At 52.8% G+C, this 19610-nt stretch overlaps 8 protein-coding genes across 8 annotated transcripts; 5 read left to right on the forward strand and 3 right to left on the reverse strand.

The window, feature by feature from the left end:
• Positions 1–74: 74 nt before the first annotated feature.
• Positions 75–2381, forward strand: BZA70DRAFT_271865 (uncharacterized protein). Its single transcript, XM_064911549.1, has 3 exons — positions 75–373; positions 435–1382; positions 1449–2381. The coding sequence occupies exons 1-3, from the start codon at positions 180–182 to the stop codon at positions 2260–2262; spliced, it is 1956 nt and encodes a 651-aa protein (XP_064770685.1). The 5' UTR covers positions 75–179; the 3' UTR covers positions 2263–2381.
• Positions 2382–2658: 277 nt separating this feature from the next.
• BZA70DRAFT_271866 (uncharacterized protein) lies at positions 2659–4082 on the forward strand. Its single transcript, XM_064911550.1, has 2 exons — positions 2659–3227; positions 3299–4082. Exons 1-2 carry the CDS (start codon positions 2753–2755, stop codon positions 3931–3933), a joined length of 1110 nt encoding a protein of 369 aa, XP_064770686.1. The 5' UTR covers positions 2659–2752; the 3' UTR covers positions 3934–4082.
• Positions 4083–5803: 1721 nt separating this feature from the next.
• On the forward strand, positions 5804–8240 carry BZA70DRAFT_271868 (uncharacterized protein). Its single transcript, XM_064911551.1, has 2 exons — positions 5804–6046; positions 6107–8240. The coding sequence occupies exons 1-2, from the start codon at positions 5871–5873 to the stop codon at positions 8073–8075; spliced, it is 2145 nt and encodes a 714-aa protein (XP_064770687.1). The 5' UTR covers positions 5804–5870; the 3' UTR covers positions 8076–8240.
• Positions 8241–8636: 396 nt separating this feature from the next.
• BZA70DRAFT_21360 (uncharacterized protein) lies at positions 8637–10656 on the forward strand. Its single transcript, XM_064910182.1, has 2 exons — positions 8637–8698; positions 8758–10656. Exon 2 carries the CDS (start codon positions 8990–8992, stop codon positions 10523–10525), a length of 1536 nt encoding a protein of 511 aa, XP_064770688.1. The 5' UTR covers positions 8637–8698; positions 8758–8989; the 3' UTR covers positions 10526–10656.
• On the reverse strand, positions 10656–12873 carry BZA70DRAFT_21498 (general substrate transporter). Its single transcript, XM_064910184.1, has one exon. The coding sequence runs from the start codon at positions 12461–12463 to the stop codon at positions 10787–10789; it is 1677 nt and encodes a 558-aa protein (XP_064770689.1). The 5' UTR covers positions 12464–12873; the 3' UTR covers positions 10656–10786.
• Positions 12874–14166: 1293 nt separating this feature from the next.
• BZA70DRAFT_298303 (general substrate transporter) lies at positions 14167–15834 on the forward strand (the record flags this gene model as incomplete). The annotated part of the gene is made up of 2 exons (XM_064914598.1): positions 14167–14254; positions 14309–15834. The coding sequence occupies 2 exons, from the start codon at positions 14167–14169 to the stop codon at positions 15832–15834; spliced, it is 1614 nt and encodes a 537-aa protein (XP_064770690.1).
• Positions 15835–16004: 170 nt separating this feature from the next.
• On the reverse strand, positions 16005–18295 carry BZA70DRAFT_271873 (uncharacterized protein). The gene has a single exon (XM_064911552.1). The coding sequence runs from the start codon at positions 17942–17944 to the stop codon at positions 16109–16111; it is 1836 nt and encodes a 611-aa protein (XP_064770691.1). The 5' UTR covers positions 17945–18295; the 3' UTR covers positions 16005–16108.
• On the reverse strand, positions 18043–19592 carry BZA70DRAFT_300976 (uncharacterized protein; the record flags this gene model as incomplete). Its single annotated transcript, XM_064914713.1, has 2 exons — positions 18043–19454; positions 19545–19592. The coding sequence occupies 2 exons, from the start codon at positions 19590–19592 to the stop codon at positions 18441–18443; spliced, it is 1062 nt and encodes a 353-aa protein (XP_064770692.1). The 3' UTR covers positions 18043–18440.
• Positions 19593–19610: the final 18 nt, after the last annotated feature.

Raw genomic sequence — 19610 nt, forward strand, 5'->3', positions numbered from 1 at the left:
TAAACCGCGACCCAGCAATTTGTGTGTAAAAACTCTATTGGGGCTTTCTCCCCACAGCGCCGCCCCACGCGCCATCGAGCAAAGTATCACTACAACCACCCAGTTCCAGCTTCTTCTACACACACCCTCTGTCGCTGCCGCCCGTTATTCACGAATACTGATAATCTCAACTTGCTCACATGCAGCCTGCGGCTAAGCGGCAACGTCGGTCAGACAGTCTGCGACCCGCGTACCCGCGCAGACGTGCGGTGGAAGCCTGCCAGACTTGCCGGGCGCGAAAGACAAAGTGCGATAATGTGCGTCCGTCGTGCGGATTCTGTACTCGGATAGGCACCCGCTGTGTGTTTGAGACTACTGAAAGCGACTTTTCTTCGTATGTGTCTTGGTTTGTATATTTCTTGTTATGAGTCTGAGGGTCTGTTAACACTATGCAGATTCGACCCCGCAAGTCTCAAGATTCTCGACCGACTCAACGCGGTAGCAGCAGATGTTCAGACGCTTCTCGCCCGCACGACCTCAAATAGCAGCATATCAAATGCTGCACCAGTCATCGAGTTCCCGATAAAGTCGCCGCTTCGACCCATCAGCATCGCCCCGTCGACCGCATCTCCCGAACAAGGAGCTGCTCCGCCGCCACCGCCGCTGATTTCTGTTTCGCCTCCAAGTACAACAGACACACAGAACTCTGACGTCGTGAGCGAAACACTCAACTTTCCGACCGAAGAACTTCACGATGAGAAAATTCTGTCGTGGCCTATATTCGAGCTGCCGTTCACAATCACTCCACTTATCGAAAACTTGCTCGACGCAGAAGCAGACTACAGTTCCGAAGCTGAAGATTACTCCGTCAACCAGGATCCCCCAACATCCGAGCTTTGGTCGCTTGTTGACAGTTTCTTGCTTAATGTACATATCAAAAACCCGATCCTCGATTTCCAGCGACTGCGGAAATCGGCAGCTAATATCATACAAAACGGTTTCAAGTGGGACGAGGAGTCCTGTTTGATGCTTCACGTCTGCGCTCTTGGAGCAGTCTCATCACCATATTCGTCGCTACCTAACGATGATTTAACGATCGATTCATCAGCGACTTCGCTTGGGGACTCTCTTGAAGAACTCGAGCGTTCAAAGTTATACTATCGCGAAGCATCAAAGCGTCTCAGTATAGTTCGGAAATTCTCTCTGGTTCAGATTCAGTGCTATGTGCTTTCTGGGATATACCTAATGTTTACTATGCGTCCGCTTGTGGCATGGCGGCAGTTTCATCTTGCTTGTGTGTCTTGTCAGATTTACTTCAAACGGCAGAATCGAGATAGCGATTGGACGGACGTCGATCGCAGTTTGGAACAGCGTCTTTTTTGGACGGCTTTCAAGTCGGAGTGGTAAGACTTGCTGTGTTTTTATTTTTTTTAGCTTGGGTGCTGACTATAGTTCTTTTTGGCAAACAGTGAGATTCGGTCGATTATTCCCACGCCGCCGTCGGGAATCATCGATTTCTTATACCCCAGCATGTTCCCATCTCCTCCTTCGGTCGTGTACGACGAATCTGCAGAGAACAGCGAGCAGCACTCGCCAGAGGAGATCCATATTCTAAAATCCAGCGTCAGCAGCTCGGTAGAGCGCAAGAGTTGGTTTTACTATCTTACAGAGATCGCGCTGCGGAAGATCGAGAACCGGATGATTAGCGTTCTCTACAGCAATTCGAACGAGACGTGGCTGGATCTGCCATTTGAGCATTTAACGGAATTGGTGACAGAAGTAGAGACACAGTTGTCGCTGTGTCATTCGAATATCGTGCCAGAGATCAAGTTTGTGATGGACCATATCGGATACGACGACGAAGTGAAAGATGTCTTGCAAGCTCGATTTTGGGAGATTTACAAACTCACGTATCGGCCACTGCTTTACATTGCGATTCATTCGGCCAAACCACTGGACGAGACACAGCACGCGTTCATAACCCCACGGCTCGACAAAATGTTTCACTACATGCTGAACAGCTGCATGCACTACCGACACCGTCACCACGGTACGTGGTTCTCGATCCACTGCCGATTTGTCGACGGAGCACTGATCCTGGCGGGAGTCAAGAGCAGAAAACTGCCGTATGACGATCCAGTCCGGCGGAATATTGAGCGGATCATTGAGGTGATGCGGTACTGGGAGTCCGAGTCGTCGGATCTGAAGGCGGTACGCACGATTCTCGAATACATCTGGACGGATGTGCGCATGAGGTTGGATATGGGAGGCATTTTAGTTTGAATTTGTTTATTATGTCTGAGGCGTTGGAAAAGCTATAGTAGCATTAATGTAATATGTTTGATATTCTAGTTATGAACAAGGATGAACATGATGAACATACGAACAGAAAGAACAGCACCCCGTAGTCTCAATCTCAACCCAATCCGAATCACAAGGTCCTCCTCGCACTGGCCCCGATCCCAGCCCCTCGTGACTGCAAATCCAGCTCCGGCCGAGCGCGCGCGGGTGCGAAACGCGGGTCCGCGAACCTTAAATGAAGCGGGGGAGGTTAGGGTCGCGTGGGGGGTCCCCGGTCAGCCGCCGGTGCCGACACTCCGCGCGCGCCCGCTGCCCGGGACAGCAGACCTGGGTCAGGCCGCGATCCTGAGGCGGGGCAGATCGAGGCCAGGCAGCAGCATAAAAACGGGAGGGCTGCCTCCTCTGCAGGATTCTCTTATCATCACTCTCCTCCTCCTCATCTTTAGCATCCCTCACATCCACACACTCAACAATGTCTGAGCAAACTATCCTCCGTGTCGGCCTCATTGGCTGCGGTGAAGTCGCGCAGGTCGTGCACATCCCCACCCTCAACTTCCTCTCCGACTACTACCAGATTACCTACCTCTGCGATGTCTCGCAAAACGCTCTCGAGCACTGCCAGAAGAAGGTCACCGGCGGCGTCGTCCCCGAGATTACCAAGGACGCCAACGTTCTCTGCAAGTCCGACAACGTCGACGTTGTCTTCGTCGTCAACTCGGACGAGTACCACTGCGCCCACGCCATCATCGCTCTCGAGAACGACAAGAGCGTCCTGATCGAGAAGCCCATGGCTCTTAACAACCGCGATGCCGACCTCATTGCTGAGGCTGCTAAGAAATCCAAGGGTAAGGTCATGGTTGGTTACATGCGCCGATACGCTCCCATCTTCGAGGACGCCGTCAAGGAGATTGGTGGACTCGACAAGATTAACTACGCTCGTGTTAGAGGTGTGTATATTATTTCCCTTTTGTCATCACTATTATTCATCGATTGCATTGATTGACTAACAATTGATTAGATATCATTGGACCCAACTCGGTCTTCGTCGACCAGTCCGGCACCTACCCCAAGCGATTCTCTGACTTCACCCCCGAGGATGGCGAGGACCGAACTGCCCGTGCCACCGACCTCGTCCACCAGGGTGTCGACGTCGAGACCGGAATCGAGAACCCCGAGCCGCTCGTCCAGCGCACCTGGCGTTTCCTCAACGGTCTCGGATCGCACGATCTGTCGCTCATGCGCGAGGCCCTCGGAATGCCCAAGAGCGTTCTTGCTTCCCGTATCATGAACGGCAACGGACCTTTCCTGACTGCCCAGTTTGACTACGGCTCTTTCATCTGCACATACGAGACTGGTATCAACTCGCTGCCTGTTTTCGATGCTTGCATTGAGATCATCGGCCAGAGCAAGTCCGTCATCGTCCAGTACGACACTCCTTACGTCAAGGGTCTCCCCATCATCATGACCATCAAGGAGAACCACGACGGTGCCTACCACGAGACTAAGATCAGAAAGACCTATGAGGACCCTTACACCGTCGAGATGAAGAAGCTCTACGACCTCGTCACCAAGGGTACTCCCGTCAAGACCACCCCTCTTGATGCTGAGCTGGACCTCGAGCTCTTCAGAATGATCATCAAGGCTGCCAAATAAGCAATTGAAGGGTTTTATGTAACATAAAGATCATACATATCAATAATTAAGCATTTTGCGGTAGTTGAATAAACATGGATAAAATATAAACAGTGTTCACGATCAATCTCATCTATAGAAAGAGCATTATCAATGTGTTTGTAGTTGTGTATCCGTATGCTTGCACTCAGTATTTATATGAATAAAAGAATGCGAAAGCAAGAACACTTGGTATTTGTAAACAAAAATACTGCTAAGATATTACTTCTGTGCTGTCCTCCTTCGTGTATGTCTGTAAATAGTGGGCTCACGAAAAGAAATGTACAGGGACCAATAGATAGATTAGATAGCGGCATGACTGAAGCGCAACCTGCCTGAATACCTCAACAGCCATCAGAACTTCATTTCATCACCATCAACCTCTCTCGGAACAATGAATGGCCCGAAGCATACCCGGGTTTGCAACACGCCCCGGCTAAAAAAAGTCAGTTGAGAACAATGAACTCGCTTAATCCGTACCCCTCGTTTGATTTATCCGTAGCGTCTGTGATTGACGTCACCGTGCCGGGAAATAGTGTGAGGTGGAAAACGGTGCAGTTATGCGGAGTGAGATTTGGGTCTGACAGTTGGGTGTTGGTTGTAATGCTGTCGAAGAGCGTGTATGAGATCGGCTGGGTTGCATTGATGCGGTGATGAGGAGTCCAAGGCCAGATCTGGGTATAAACCAGGACGTATTCAAGACTGGTGTGGAAAACAGTACCATATATGTTCTGTGACTTGCGCTGTTGTTCCCAAAACGGCATACCTTCGACCCCGGCCGTGTGTCAGTGAGTCTTCGAGAACAGAAATGCAGCTCCAAAGAGAGTTGCTGAATGTATAGATGAAAGGCAAAAAACAGAAACAGAACATAGACTAAAGACAGTCATATTAAGTGGATCAAGACTGTCAGATGAGATGCGGTATCTAGTAGTCGTAGGCGCGTCGACAGAAGACTGCCGTTGTTCAGAGTACTCTGAACGGAACCTCTGCCACTCCTGGCGATGGCGATAGCAAGCTTCCTAACTTCGCCCAGTCTTAACTAAACCAATGCCCCTCTCGTAATCATCGTCATCCATCAAATACGCTACCAGTCGACGTCTTTTTCCGTGCTTTATTGCTTCTGCTGTTTAAAGGGATACATGACTCGGGTTATCCGGGGAAGCTGCTGAAAACGTGAACATCCCTCAGAGATAAGAAATTCCCGTGCCAGCTCACGCATGCCGTGCCCAAATACCAATACAGCCATCTTTAAACACCAGAAACAGCATGTACACGTCAGAGATATTCGCATAATACTCGGGAGGATATACATGAGCTGAGCCTGCTGTCTGTTTCGATATTGTCCCTACCCACAGTAATACCTACGCCTAGAACATTTTCGTAGCCGTGCGGCTTAGATGCACAACCTCAGTAAACATCGCAAAACAATGCGATGCTGATATTCTGCCTCCTCCGCCCGCTGCTCGGTGTTTAAGAGCTGTAGTTTGATTTGTGGATTTGGTTATGGATATCAATCATTGCTTTCGGTCTCTACGGATCCACCGACTCGGATAACTCGTGCTGCGATCTGATCGCGCGACGCAGCCCAGACTATAACTCGACACACTACACCAGATACACAAACTAAACCCCGAGCTAACTGTAGCAACTGATTGTGCAAAACAGGCACTCCCTCCGCCCTCCTTTTGATGCTGCAGCGCCGCCGGTCTGGACTGGACTCGTTCTCATCCAGACGACAGCTGCTGCATCAAACAATTCTGCCTGTTTTGCTGCGTTGGTACAAGCACCTCTGCTGACAGCATCTCGGCCATAAGCCGAACAAATTATTCACAACCTCCCAAAGCGCACGCGCAAAATTCAAGCCAGCAGTCGCCGCCAATCCAACAAACACCCGTCTACGGCCAGCAGAACGAGTAAAGATGCCTCCGAAGCAAGCGACAACTGCAGCTCTGGCGCAGACAGACAGACCGCGGTTTGCGTGTCGCCACTGCTCGTCGACGTTTAAACGAAAGGAGCACATGATCAGACACGAGCGATCCCATACTGCCGAGAGACCCTATGAGTGCTCGCATTGCGAAACTGCCTTCACGAGAAAGTGAGTGCTCGCGATATGTGATTTATAGCTAGTCGGTGACTGATTTATATATCTTTTCAGGGACCTGCTGGTTCGACACAAACGTACTTGCGCGGTAGCAAACGCCGCTCAGAACTTGAACGAAGAGGAAAGCGAAGATATCCCGAAGCCATCCGCGAAGCCACGCACAGTGAAAATCATTCATAAAAAGAAATTTATCGTCGAAGATGAGTACGAGGAAGAAGAGGACGAGACAATGGAGGACGACGCCCTGCATCTGGCGTCGGAGTACGACCCGTCAAACCTGAGCCAGTACGACCATCTGATACCTAACGCCGATCGCGATTCTTCAGTTTACGAGACCGGCACAGACACTGAGACTTCGACTGGCGAGGACTGGGATTCAGTTCCGGACGACGTTTCACCTTCCGACTCGGGATCGCCGGCTCCGGACTGGGCCGATTCAGTTATTGACTCTGCAGTCTTTACCGACGCGTTTCTTCGCGACCTGTCTTATGTTCTCGTTTCGACTTGTGGTGTTGATATTTCAGTCTGTCCAATCTCCGCGGCAGACATCAACAGGTTTATTATCGCATATCGGAAACACGTTGCCAAACAGATGCCAATTATCCACCCCTCACTTTTTGAATACGACTACCTTCCCCTCAACGATTTTACTCTACTCGACCAAGTCGATCCGGCAGTCGCCGCCAACTGCGTTGTTCTTCTCACGACTGCTGCTTTGGGAGCTACGTGCTTGTCGATGCACGAACCTGCGCGATTACTCCGGGACCTTAGTCTCAAATGCGTGACTGTGCTGTTTGATCTTTCCAGTCCGCGCCAGTCTGAGGAATTCGCTCTTGGCGTCATGCAAGTGAGACTTTTATGTGGAATCTTTGATGCCTGGAGTGCAAACAAGCAGTTAGCGGAACGTGCTTTGGACGAGCAGGCCGCGCTCGTACGTGCCTGTGTTACGGGAATATCACGAAGATGCGCGCGCGTCACTGATTCTTTCAAAGCCTGGAGGATTCGAGAGTCGTATCATCGGCTGTATTGGGGATTCTACACCTTTATGTCCAATCTGTACCTCTCGTTTGGTGACATTTGTCCGCTTCCCCGGATAGGAACCGAGAAGCTCCCGCTGCCAGAGTCAGATGCGCTATGGGAGGAGTTGAACGAGAATTCGTGGCGCGAGTTGCTCTCACAGGTCGAAGAGCCTTCTACGTCAGATGTCGCGCTAGCTCGGATCTTGGCGTTCAACGATGTTGGGGATCATGGCAATACAGGCTCTGCCGACTCGTCTTATTCGGGTTTTGCGACTTGTGTGATGCTGAGAATTCTTCTGCACCATTTGTCAACGACGAACCAGGTTCTGAGATTCGGTGGCATCCACAGCGTTCCAGCTACGATCGAGCTCGATTATCTGCGAACGTTGTCGTTTGAACAGGTTGATAGAATCGTCGCTCATCTCTCGGCCCAGTCGTCGCATCAGGGCCGATGGTCCTCACGGCCACAGTTTGAGACTTTGATTCAGATGATTAAGCTGCGCCGGCTGAACTTGCCTGCTACAAGAAGACTGGGTGTTTTGAGCAGTCTAGTGCTTGATGAGGATTTGGGCTTGGATTTGATGGAAGCGTTGGAAAATCGATGCAAGAGATCGACTAACGTCACAAAGACTCTCTCGATCTGTCTGTCGTATATCCAGCCATATCTGTTCAAGAAGAGCCATATAGACAGCATCGAAGAGCTACTGTGTACCTGGGAATCCGTTTTATGTCTGATTATTTGGATCCGAACAATCGAGATCAACTACAGCTCCGGAATCAGCGTGCAGCCCGAAGAGGCCGCGATGATTGACGACGTGACGCGCATCGTGACGAGTAAGCGCAACACGTTCTTCCGCGAGACGGCGCCCGAGTCGGGCCAGGAGAAGATGTATCTGACGACGCGGCTGGCGTATACGTGGTGTGGGGTTCTGAGGAAGGAGGATATGATTAAGTGTGGAGAGCAGGTGCGGTCGTTTTTGGCAAATTTGATTACCAAGTTGTAGTCTGCTGGCTTTCGTTTTTAACGTTGCGAATGGTGGTGGGTTGGAAGTAAAATGAGTGGACGGTTGATGTTTTGTTGATTCTGGGATGGCGCATGTGTGGCTAGTCGTATTTATTCTGTATAATAGTCTTGTGGCAGTAATGTATAATGCTCGTACTTCTTTTAATGGAGACTGCAAAGGGACATCACGTGACAACAGCAAAGCTGCTCTCATCGCGAATGATAGTGCAGCTAATAAGAGGTTATATAACTTCCCCGCAAAAGAGAGCGCGCCTCGGAAATACGATTGATAGCCAACAACAAAGAAAACCAGAGCGCCAGAATGAGAAACTAGGAAGATCCAGACACTATCACAGTTCAGAATGCAGTCCGTATGGCGCTCAGCGGGGTACAAACGACGGCACCTCGAGGACGTGGACGGCGGCACCGGCGAGCGGTACCGGTTTATGTGTGGGATTTGCAAGGAGCGGTTTAAGAGGAAGGAGCACATGAAAAGACATGAAGTGTCTCGTATGTACTGGTGTGTGGTTTTTGAGCGGGGGGTTGTGTGCTAATACTGGGCTGTGTAGACTCTGTCATCAAACCGCTTTCTTGTTTAATCTGTGGACTTGGCTTTGGAAGAAAGTGAGTTTTTTCTTGTCGTTATGAAACTGAACAGCTTAGCTTACCCGCGTTTTCTACAGGGACTCTCTTGTCGCTCACACTCGGAAATGTGCCGTAAAGCACGAAAAGCAACAGCCAAAGACGCTGGACGTTGAGCGCACCAGCCTGGAGCTGGACCTCGCGACGACCTCGAGCAGCGTCCCTCTTCCTTCGTCAGCGATACTGCCGTCCGTGGTGGGCGCATGGGACACACCGCTGTCGTTTTTACCGACGTTTGAGTATAGCTGCTCGCTGGAGACTTATTCGCCTCAGATGCACTCGAACTTGATGGCTGCGGTATATTCGCAGATAAGCACGGCTGGGCAAACGCTGGACGTCAGCGCGGACACGTTTTATCGGTATTTGCAGACATATCAGCAATATCCCGGATACCAGCAGCCGATCTTACACCACACTCTATTTTCCTCGTACGCTCATCTCAAAGATTTCGAGACGGCTACCGACCACGTCGAGAGATGCGTTGTGCTTCTCTTTTGCGCGGCGATCGGCGCGATATACTGCTCTGAGCCCACCACTGCGCGCAAGATGCGCGACGTCGCTAAAACGGCTCTCGCCCAACTGCTAGGGCAGAATAGCTTCAAATGGGAGAAAGCGGAGGATGTCGAAAGTGTTTTGCACGTTCTGCAGGCCAGGCTGCTGTGTGCTGTGTTTGACGCCTGGAGCGGAGACAGGGAGCTAGTCGAAATGGCGCTGAACGAGCAGTTGCTGTGGATTCGCATGTGCACAAAGTGTACGCTGAGTAAGTTCCGGAGGGTGACTAGTGACTGGCGCAGGTGGATCGTGAGAGAGTCGTTCCATCGAGTATATTGGGGTTGTTTCTCGTTGATTTCAGACTTCAATATGGCGTACGGAGATATTACCCCCGAGCCGGTTGTCTCGACCAGACTTTTCCCGCTACCGGAGGCAGACGCGCTTTGGGACGCTGAAGACCCGAGCTCCTGGCAGCAACAGATAAGGGTATGCGAAGCGCCGTTGACGGCAGACGTGATCATCGCCAAGATCGTGGGCGAGGTGGAAGCAGGAGGACACCAGCGTGCGCGCGAGAGCAGGTTCTGTGAGGCGTCTGCGTTTGCGACTTGTGTGCTTTTGCGATTCGTCATGCATCATGTGTCTGCGTCTGAGCAGGTTTTCAATAGTCAGGTTTTGAGCAAAGGGCTTGATCCTGAGTGCGAGAAGATTACGCAGTATCTGCGCCAGCTTTCGGGTCAGCAGATCGATAGACTGCTAGCTGATCTTTCTATCCGATCAATGAAGTTCACACACTCGCCAACAAAGTTCAGCATCGAGTCGTTGATCCAGTCGATTGAGCTGCGCCGTCGACGGTTGGTGACCTCCAAGAAACTCGGCGTTCTGTGCAGCATTCTGATTGAATCCGATCGTAACCAGATCCTTGGCGATTTTCTTAGCAGCAAGACGATGAAATCGGAGCAGGTCTGTCAGGCGGTCACGATCTGTCTCAAGTACATCGAGCCGTACGCGGTCTCAGGAACGCGAATGAGGACGTTCAAAGAGCTCGTGTGTACCTGGGAATCGGTACTTTTGATAATCATGTGGCTGCGCACGATGGTGAATGCTGGCGTTCACACCGAGACCGAACGCTCGGCCGTCGAGCAGGTCAAGCAGACGGTGGCGAAGTTTCCCGCCGAAGCGGGCGTGGTTGAGGACGGTACTGCCGAGCTGGCGAGGCGGATGGCGAGGGTGTGGAGGCGGGTGTTGCAGGAAACACAGAGTTACGGGACGTCGTATATGATGTTGCAGTTTTTCGATCAGCTGGCGGATCTACTGTGATTTTTTTTGTTCGTTGTTGATTACTTTTATCTGATTTTTGCGTTTATCAATGGAGATACCTGGATTTTGGGCGCATGTGGAGCTTCAGGACGGCAATAGCTGCATAGCTCATGTTTACGTTTCATTCACTACTATAATGACTTATAAATATTTTGAGTTTCATAATTTTGCTTCATATCATTAAATGGATTAAACAAAGAAGAACAAGGAAGTCATATCATGACTTGAAACACACTAGATAGACGCAAGCTCGCAGACTTTTCATTTTGTCTTCTCCTCGGCCTCGCGCTGCTCGACTGTCGCCTCGCCTGTCTCCGGACCGGAGGTGGTCGTCATTGCCGCATTAATCGCATTTTGGTCTTCGAACGCGTTGACTTCGTACTTTCTGAACTTCATAGCCGGGACTCTTCTCTCAAACATGATATCAAGTTCCTCATACGTACGGTCCTTTGCTTCCGGCAAGCGGAAGACGCACCAGCAGGTATGGATCAACGCCGATCCGGCCCAGAAGAAAGCGGTCTTGCCCTTCCAGTTGTTCTCGGTGACGTTGATGAGCTGGGGCTCGACTACGCCGGCGATGATGTTGATGAGGTAGTATGCCACGCGAGCGACGCAGACGGTTTGTTGGCGGAGACGAGTGGCGGAGATCTCGGAGGCGATGGTCCAGCCGATGGGTCCGATGGTGAGGGAGTAGACAAGATGCCAGATGACGGTCATGGCGGCGGCAGCCCAGAGAGCGGACTGGTTGGTGTCGGGGGCAAGAGAGAGGAAGCCGACGAGGAAGAGGAGAAAACACATTGTGGCCATTCCCCAGGTGTAGATCGTTCGACGTCCCATCTTTGGAAGCAGAAACCAAGACAGCACGGTACCCACAAAGCCTAGCGCTGTGGCGCCCAAGTTCACCTTGTAAGAGTTATCGGACGACAGACCAGCTTGGACGAAGAAGTATGTAGGCGAGTAGGCAAAAGGACCTCCGCACATGACCTGGCCGACGAGAACCATGCACGCAATCTCAGTACGGCGGAGATCGATGCCCTTGAAGCACTGGATGTATGAGTCGTTGGACTGGAGCTGCTGCTCGAGTTTGGTGGTGTGGATCATCATAGCAATCATCTCGCGAGGAGTAGCCAGTGCGTTCTTGCTACTGAGACGCTTGACGGACCGTTCAGCGTCAACCAGACGACCGCGGCGGACGAGCCACCAAGGAGACTCGGGGGCAATGAAGACAAGGATGAAGATCGGAAGCGGCCAGACCCACTGGATGGCCTGGGGAACGCGGTAGGACCACTTGCTGTCGACGTTCTTCATGCCCTGGAGAACACCAGCCGAGATGAGCTGACCGATCGACCAGCAGAGGTTGATGTAGGCGGTCAGGTAGCCTCGGAGAGCGAGCGGGCAGACCTCAGATGCGTATGCAGGACCGACGGTGGCGAAGACTCCGAGGGGGAAACCGACCAGGATCTGGCCGACAAGCAAGACCTGCACAGACGGAGAAAAGAAGATGATGAAGATGAATGCAGCGAGAAAGAAGAGCGAGGTGCAGAGGATCTTGCGGTGCCCGAATCGCTCACAAAAGTAGCCGTTGAGGAGGGCGCCGAAGAAAGTTCCGATCTCGGTCGCGTCGCCAAGCGCGGTTTGCCAGGGACCGGAGATCTGCATGGAGTTGGTCGTGGAGTCAAAGTATGTTCCGTACTTGGCCGCAAAGGCCGGGTAGGTGTAGAAGTTGGACATGAGAGAGGTGTCGTAGCCTTCCATGACGATCGTGAGGGAGAGGATGAAGGACCAGAAGACGGCCTGGGGGTAGATCTTCATGGCCTGGCGGAAGCCGAGCTCGTGCTCCTTGTCCGAGGCAATTTTGGCGTTGTTGAGCAGCGCGTCGCCGGTGTAGAGGCCGGCGACGTCGACTGATTCGTCGTGGATGAAGTCTTCTTTGTCCATGACAATGATCGCTCTGGTGAAGAAGGAGAGGTTGCGGTCAGGACGGACGAGTGGCGACGGCGGGGCTCTTTAATAAGAGACATTGTAATTGAGGACCGGATCAAAGTCAGGTCGGGAAGAGCCGACGTGTTTAGGCTGATTTGCACAATGGAGACCGGGGAGGAGCGGAGAATGCGGGGAAATAAGCTCCAGAAGACAAACGAGCGAGGGGCGCGTGCAGGCGCCTCGGCGGCCCGCAACCCCGAGGAATAATTAAGTGTTTCCCAACTCCCAGCGACGCAGACCAGAATTTTACAGGATTTAACCAGCGGACGCACGGCTAAAAGCAGATCGACGAGGACCCGGAGGCAGTTGCTGCTCTGTTCTGCCATCTGGTCTTCTTCTTCTGCTATCGCGGGTTTGAGATCAGCTTCAAGTACTGCGTCACCGCTTAGAATTCTCTCAGAACTGAGATTATCAACTGCGCGAGGCTGGGCAATGAGCGGGGCATTGGCGACAAAGCTCAGGGTCAGGCTGAATTGAACCCTTCTGATTCTTGTAGATATTCCTGGCATAAGACCATAAGCCAGCCATCTTTCACTGCACTGTAAGCAGTTTTCATGCACTGCAAACAGTCTCCAGAAACAATCTGACATCCGGCTGATTTGGTCCCTGCCGAGGAAGTCATCTGCTCGGCTCATTGTCATTTTGGGGCCCACTCGAATCCCTGCGCGGTGCTTGGCGGCAGTCCCGACCACGGATTCAAACCCTCGCAAAGACAAGCTTCAACAGCACAAGAAGTTGTATTGAATCCGGAAACAACAGATTGATTGCGTTATTGAATGACTGAATCTGATCGGGCGTCGTTGGTGCTTCAAAAAGTGCAATCATATGACATCGAGACTGGTAGTAGAGTGCCGAGGTCTAATGTGAACCCCCCCGGGCAAAGGCCGACTGCTCACCAGCTTCAGACCATCAAGACCGAACCTCCAATGCACCTGACTGCAGTAACTCGGTGGATTCTCGGTCGCCATTACATCAGGTGATGAAGCACATATAAAACTGTGGCATGACTGCTGAACGTAGGATCCGCATCCGTAGTTTGACAGCGCTCTTTTTCGGATCTGAAAATACCCGTTCCCGCAGATTTACCACCGGAAATACCAATTTTTGCCAGTCAATAGCTGAATTTAGACGCATGTTGACAATATCCTCTTAACCGCACTGCATGCGATTCAGCAGCTCTTCTTCTTGCCTTGCATCCATTAGAAATGTCCTTCAGCAGTCACCAACACGATCAGCAACTGTGACCTACCAAACCCGCCCACTTCTAAACATCCGCAGCTCTTCTCATCACACTTTGCAGCATACCCATCGACCGTCGCCGTACTCAAACACCCTCCGCACCCAAAGAAAAGTTCCTGAGCATTGACATCGAAGCGGGAATATAAAGCTGATCCAAACCTTAACGCTTGGGAGTAGACAAGAATATGTTTGTCATTATCCCGCTAAGCTTACGTGATGCGGCTGCGGCTGTATGGCCCCGGGGTTCTTCGATGGTCTCTCGCCGAATTCTGACGGCTGCTTTGGAGGTATAACATTGCTCGGTGCTGCGCTGACGCCGCTGCTGCTCCGATTGTGCTCTGTTTGGTCTGATCAAGAGAAAGAGGAGAGATATCTGTGCCGGTACAGCGCTTATGGATAACAAGGGACTATAGACCACCATGAACGACTCTACTCCGCACTATCGCGACAACGATCCCACACCAAATCCCAAACCGGTAGCGCAGTTTGAACGCGAACAACTACTACGTGACGACGACAACCACACTTCTCAGCCACTGCACTTGCAAGACGATGCGGAAGAGCATATCGTTTTTGACGAGATCGAATCAAAGTACGGAGGTGTATATATCTGGCTTGTCGCGTGCGCTGCCGCGCTCGGCGGCCTGCTGTTTGGATACGACCTGACGGTAGTCTCGGGCGTGCTCGTCATGATCGGAGACGACTTTGGCGCGCCACTGACGAGCAGCGAACAGGAATTGCTAGCCTCCATTACTTCCATTGGTGCGTTTCTAGGTGCTCTCATCGCCGGCTTTCTTCTTGACCGTATCGGTCGCAAGGCAGTTATCGGTCTCGGCGCCCTTGTGTTCGCGGTCGGCAGTTTACTCCAAGCTGCGTCCTACTCCGTCGACTCTCTTCTACTAGGCCGATTTGTCGTCGGACTCGGTATCGGCGAAGCAGCGATGGTAGCTCCCATCTATATTGCCGAGATCGCACCCGCCCAACTTCGGGGCTCGCTCGTCACTGTCGACGGTCTCGCCATCACTGGCGGTGAGGTCGTTGCCGCTGCTGGAAATATCTACTTCCAAGGTTTGCCGCAACATACCGGCTGGCGCTGGGCAGTCGGTGTCGCTGCCGTTCCCGCGTTCCTGCTCTTTGCTCTGTGCTTTATCATCCCCGAGTCTCCACGAACGTTGATCTTCAAGGACAAGCTAGACGAGGCGTTCGTGGTTACCTCGAAAATATACCCGCACGCAACGGCAGAGGAAGTGCACACAAAGATCGGCTCGATCAAGTCTCAATTCCAGCGCGACGCACACTTGCTCAATCTCTCGACCGCAAAGCAATTCGAGCTTCTCTTCACCGACCGCGCGAATCTACGCGCGTTGATTGTCGCTTGCGGATTGATGGCAATCTCGCAGTTCTCAGGCTCCAACGGCGTCTTCTACTACGCCCCTGAGATATTCGGCGTCGTTGGCTTTAGCGACCCGATTCAAGTCACTGTTCTTGTCGCGCTGACGAATTTCTGCTTCGGCCTCTTTGCGCTAAAGTACATCGACACTGTCGGTCGGCGCAAGTTCCTTGTCTCTAGTATGTGGGGCATGCCGGTATGTCTTGTCATCGTCGCGTTCGGGCTCAACCGCATTCCAACCGCTGCCGAGGGTACGGATCCTTCAACTCAGGTCTTGACGTTAAGCGGTATTGTTGTGTTGCTGGCTGTTTTGGGCTTTATCGCGTCCTACGCACTCGCGCTCGGTATCGTCCCTTGGCAAGGAAACGAGCTGTTTCCAATGGAAGTCCGATCACTGGGAACAATGATGTTGACTCTCACCTGCTGGTCGTCCAACTTCGTCGTGACGTCGACGTTCCTGACTCTGATGGAGAAGCTAAAGCCAGCCGGTACATTCCTTCTCTACGCACTAATCAACTTTCTGGGCTGGATCGCAGTTATATTTTGTTATCCGGAAGTAAGCGGTTTACCGCTTGAGGATGTGAAGAACGTGTTTATGCATGGGTTTGGCGTCAAATATTCCTTGAAGTTGCAGAATGAGAGGAAGCTTGCGCTGATCGAGGGTGTTTTGCGGGATGAGGGGCAGGTGTTTTCATAGGTGTATAATGGGGTTTTGGGTTTAGGAGTGCCGCTGCATTTTTGTTTAGTCAGTTATAGAATAATGAGTTCTAGAAGATATCGCTCGCTTGTTCGTATAAACTTCCGGACCTTAAAGAGATAAGACCAACTAATGTCTCTTTTCGTCTAAATAATTTACTATCATTTAATGAGGAGATTCAGAAGAATAAAATTTAGCAGGCAATGAATACATTATCTCAAATAGTAAAAACTCAGTTCAAAAAAACAACACAAAGAACTTTCAATCATCTTGATTAGGCAGCAGCCTCGATATGCTTAGCAATAGAAAAGCGCTCCTTGATCAATCCCAATCTCTCAGCCAAGACCTGCAAAGCCAAGATCTTGCTCGTGAACCGGGCGTTGGAGAGCGCGCCGACCATGAAGTACACCCGCGGAATGCCGCAGTCTCTGGCGACACCGTTGAGCTCGCCCTCGCTGTCGAGACCCCAGATCTCCTTCACCAGAGGCTTGTACTCCTCGCCGAGCACGTCCTTGACAGTGTCGGGGAAGCCAGTGTATCCGGTAGCAAAGACGACGATGTCGGGAGAGAGCGTGGAGCCGTCCTTGAAGACGACAGAGGTCTCGGTGAAGTGGTCGATCTCGCCGTTCTTGACCTTGATGCTACCGTCGATGATCTTGGAGCAGCAGCCAGTGTCGTAGTAGTATCCGCCCGCCTTTCGGAGCGCAAGCATGAGGAAACCAGAGTTGTCCTCGCCGAGAGTAGTCTGGAAACCCGCCTTCTTGAGACCAGCGAGCAAGTCGGCATCAAGCGAGGTAATCTGGGGAACGAGGCGCTGGTGGAAGAGCTTGGCGACGAGCTTGGGAGTCGATTCGGCGAGACGATCGGCGACCTCGGTGGGAGGTCCCTGTTCAGAGTAGAGCGATCCGTTGACGATACGAACGCCATTGGCGACAGACATGACAAAGGTAGGCGAGCGCTGGAGCATGGTCACGGACTCGACGCCGTTGTTGTAAAAGTCGAGCGAGATGTCGTGAGCGGAAGTGCAGGCGCCGACGACGAGCGCGTTCTTGCCCTTCCACTGCGAACCGGTCGTGTGCTTGGAAGAGTGCACGATCGGGTTCTTGAACTTCTCCTGGCCGGGGAAAGGCTTGGGCATCTTGGCGTAGCCGCCTCCGAGACCGGTAGCCATGATGACGTGCGAGACGGTGAACTGGTGCGCGACGCCCTGGCGGAGGACGGTGACGTCCCACTTGTCGGTCGCGGCGTTGTACTTTGTCTTTGTGTTGTCGACGCGGGACTCGGTCCAGACGCGGAGCTCAAAGACGTCGGCGTAGTGCTCGAGCCAGTTGGCGAGCTTGCCCGAGGGAGTGAAGAGAGGCCAGTTGGGCGGGTACGGCATGTATGCGAGATGGTTGGCGTGCACGGGATCGTGGAGCGAGAGCGAGCGGTATCGAAGACGCCAGTTGTCGCCGATGCGCTTGTAAGAGTCGACGACGAGGGCCTTCACGCCGAGAAGCTCGAGGCGCGCAGCAGCGGTGAGACCGTTGTGGCCGCCGCCGACGATGAGGACATCCGGCTGCGGATCGTCGATAGTGGCAGCGCGGGCGTCGTCGTAAGAGACCTTGGCGTTGTGCGTGCCGCGGACGCGGTGGGCGCCAATGCGCTCGGGGTGGCCGTGGATGCCGTCAAGAGAGGTGAGGACGATGTAGGCGGCGTAGGATCCAGCGTGGGGAATGAGCTTGGTGATTCCGAGCGCAGGACCGATCTTGGTCTGGAAAGTGAAGTTGAGCTCGATAAAGGCGACGTCGTCGAACGGGCGCGCGAGAACAGGCGCGGGGGTCGCGAGCTGCGCGTCAGAAGCGGCGACTTCTTCCAATCGCGCGGCAGCAGCCGAGAGAATGTTTGCCTTTTGGATCGAGCGGTAGTCGTTTGTGAACGCGATGATGTCGCGCCAGATACCGCAGTCGGCAAACAAGCCCGCAAAGGCGGTCGCGTCCGCGGTCGTGACTGCAGAGTTGAAAGACGCGAGCCAGGTCTCGGCAATCGAGTAGACCTCATCCGAAGAGAGCGTCTTGGGGAACTCGTCCTTGGGAAGAGCCGTAGGAGGAGCGACTTTAGTGTAGCCCATTGTTTCTGACGATGATTTTGGCGATTGAAGGAGAGATGAAACAATTGAGAGCAGAGATCGTCGTATGATCTTATAGAGAGCGAGGTGGTGAACGGGCAGAGGGAGGGTGTTTGCAAATAGTTTTATAGCGGGCGCCAGTCCATCGATAGCCGGGGTGGGATCGAGCCCACGTTTTTTGTTTCTCTAAACAGTCATATTACCGCTCGTTCCCCACACTCTGGCTGCTTAAAACCTTATGCGACGCATCCGGTTGGCGTCGATTGCCGGCGGTGGAGCCCCTCATATTCGCGTGATTCCTGACTAAGCTTCCGGTATCCCGCATGAAGAAGCCGGTGGATGTGAATTCTGTGTGCTGCCAACTTCCGATCACCGCACCAGGACGTCGTTGACTCTCATAAGCCCACAAATGGGCTGACATTTTTGTATTTATTTACTCTGAACATCGCTTTCCCAGAAAAGTATCCTAACCTCGCTTCCCAAACAAAAAAACACCCGCTTACAACTCCAACACGATGCGACCGGCAACCTTGCCGTGCTCCACCTCTCGGAAGATATCCATAATCTTCTCAGGCGAGCGCACCTCAACCTTACTCTTCACCTTTCCCTGCCGCACAAACTCGACTGCCTCGGCAACGTCGCGCCGCGTACCTACGAACGAGCCCGTGATGCGGATACCAGTATCGACGAGCATCATCGGGTTCGCGTTGATGACGACATCCGGCTTGGGCAGACCGACAATGACAAGTATGCCTTGGGTGCGCAGAAACGAGAGTGCAGTCGCGTAGTCGGTACCAGCCAATACGATCACTGCACGAACACCGTGTCCGCCGACGGTCAGCTTCTTGACGGCCGAGACAGCGTCCTTTGTGCGGAAGTCGATGAAATGAGCACCGAGGCTTTCAATCACTTCCCGCTTGTTGTCGCCATCGATTCCAATGACATTGAGACCCAGCGCCTGCGCATATTGGATCGCGTACAGACCGAGACCGCCGCCCGCGCCAACGATCGCAACGTCCTCGCCCGGACGAGCACCAGACACCTTGAGCGCGCGCAGACTCGTGACTCCGCCGCACAGCACCGGCGCGACAAGCGAATCCTCAATGTCCTCGGGCAGTGTTATCAGATAATGCGCGCTGAGGGCGATGTACTGCTGATAGCTGCCGTCGACATGGGTGCCGTGGAAGCCCGGGTTGTTTGGGCACCGCAGCTCGCCGTCGTCTTCGCGCAGACAGATGTCGCAGGTCAGACAGGGACCGGCGAGGAGTGCGACGCCGACCTTGGTGCCGATGGCGGGCGGGGAGATGACTGAGTCGTGCACGGCCACGACGCGTCCGACTCCTTCGTGGCCCGGCACACTGCAGATGGAGTGGTGATCGCCCCAGAATTTAGCTACGGACGAGATATCGGAATGGCAGACGCCGGAGTGAGTCAGTTTGACCAGCACCTGGCCGGGCTTGAGGGTAGGGACGGGGAAGGTGGAGTCGATTTCGAGTTCATAGTCGGGGCCAACCTAGAGATCAATCAGATGAGTTAGCGGTTGCGGACTTTCGGACCAAGCTCTGCACAGGAGAGAGTTAAGCGATCGGACTTTTTTAATCACCACGGCCTTCTGCGTGGCTGGAATATTGGCTGAGGAAGAGAGAGTCATCGAGATAGAACAGGATGG

This window comes from Myxozyma melibiosi (genome assembly GCF_037950935.1).
Source record: "Myxozyma melibiosi strain Phaff 52-87 chromosome Unknown BZA70scaffold_1, whole genome shotgun sequence".
Lineage (NCBI taxonomy): Eukaryota > Fungi > Ascomycota > Lipomycetes > Lipomycetales > Lipomycetaceae > Myxozyma > Myxozyma melibiosi.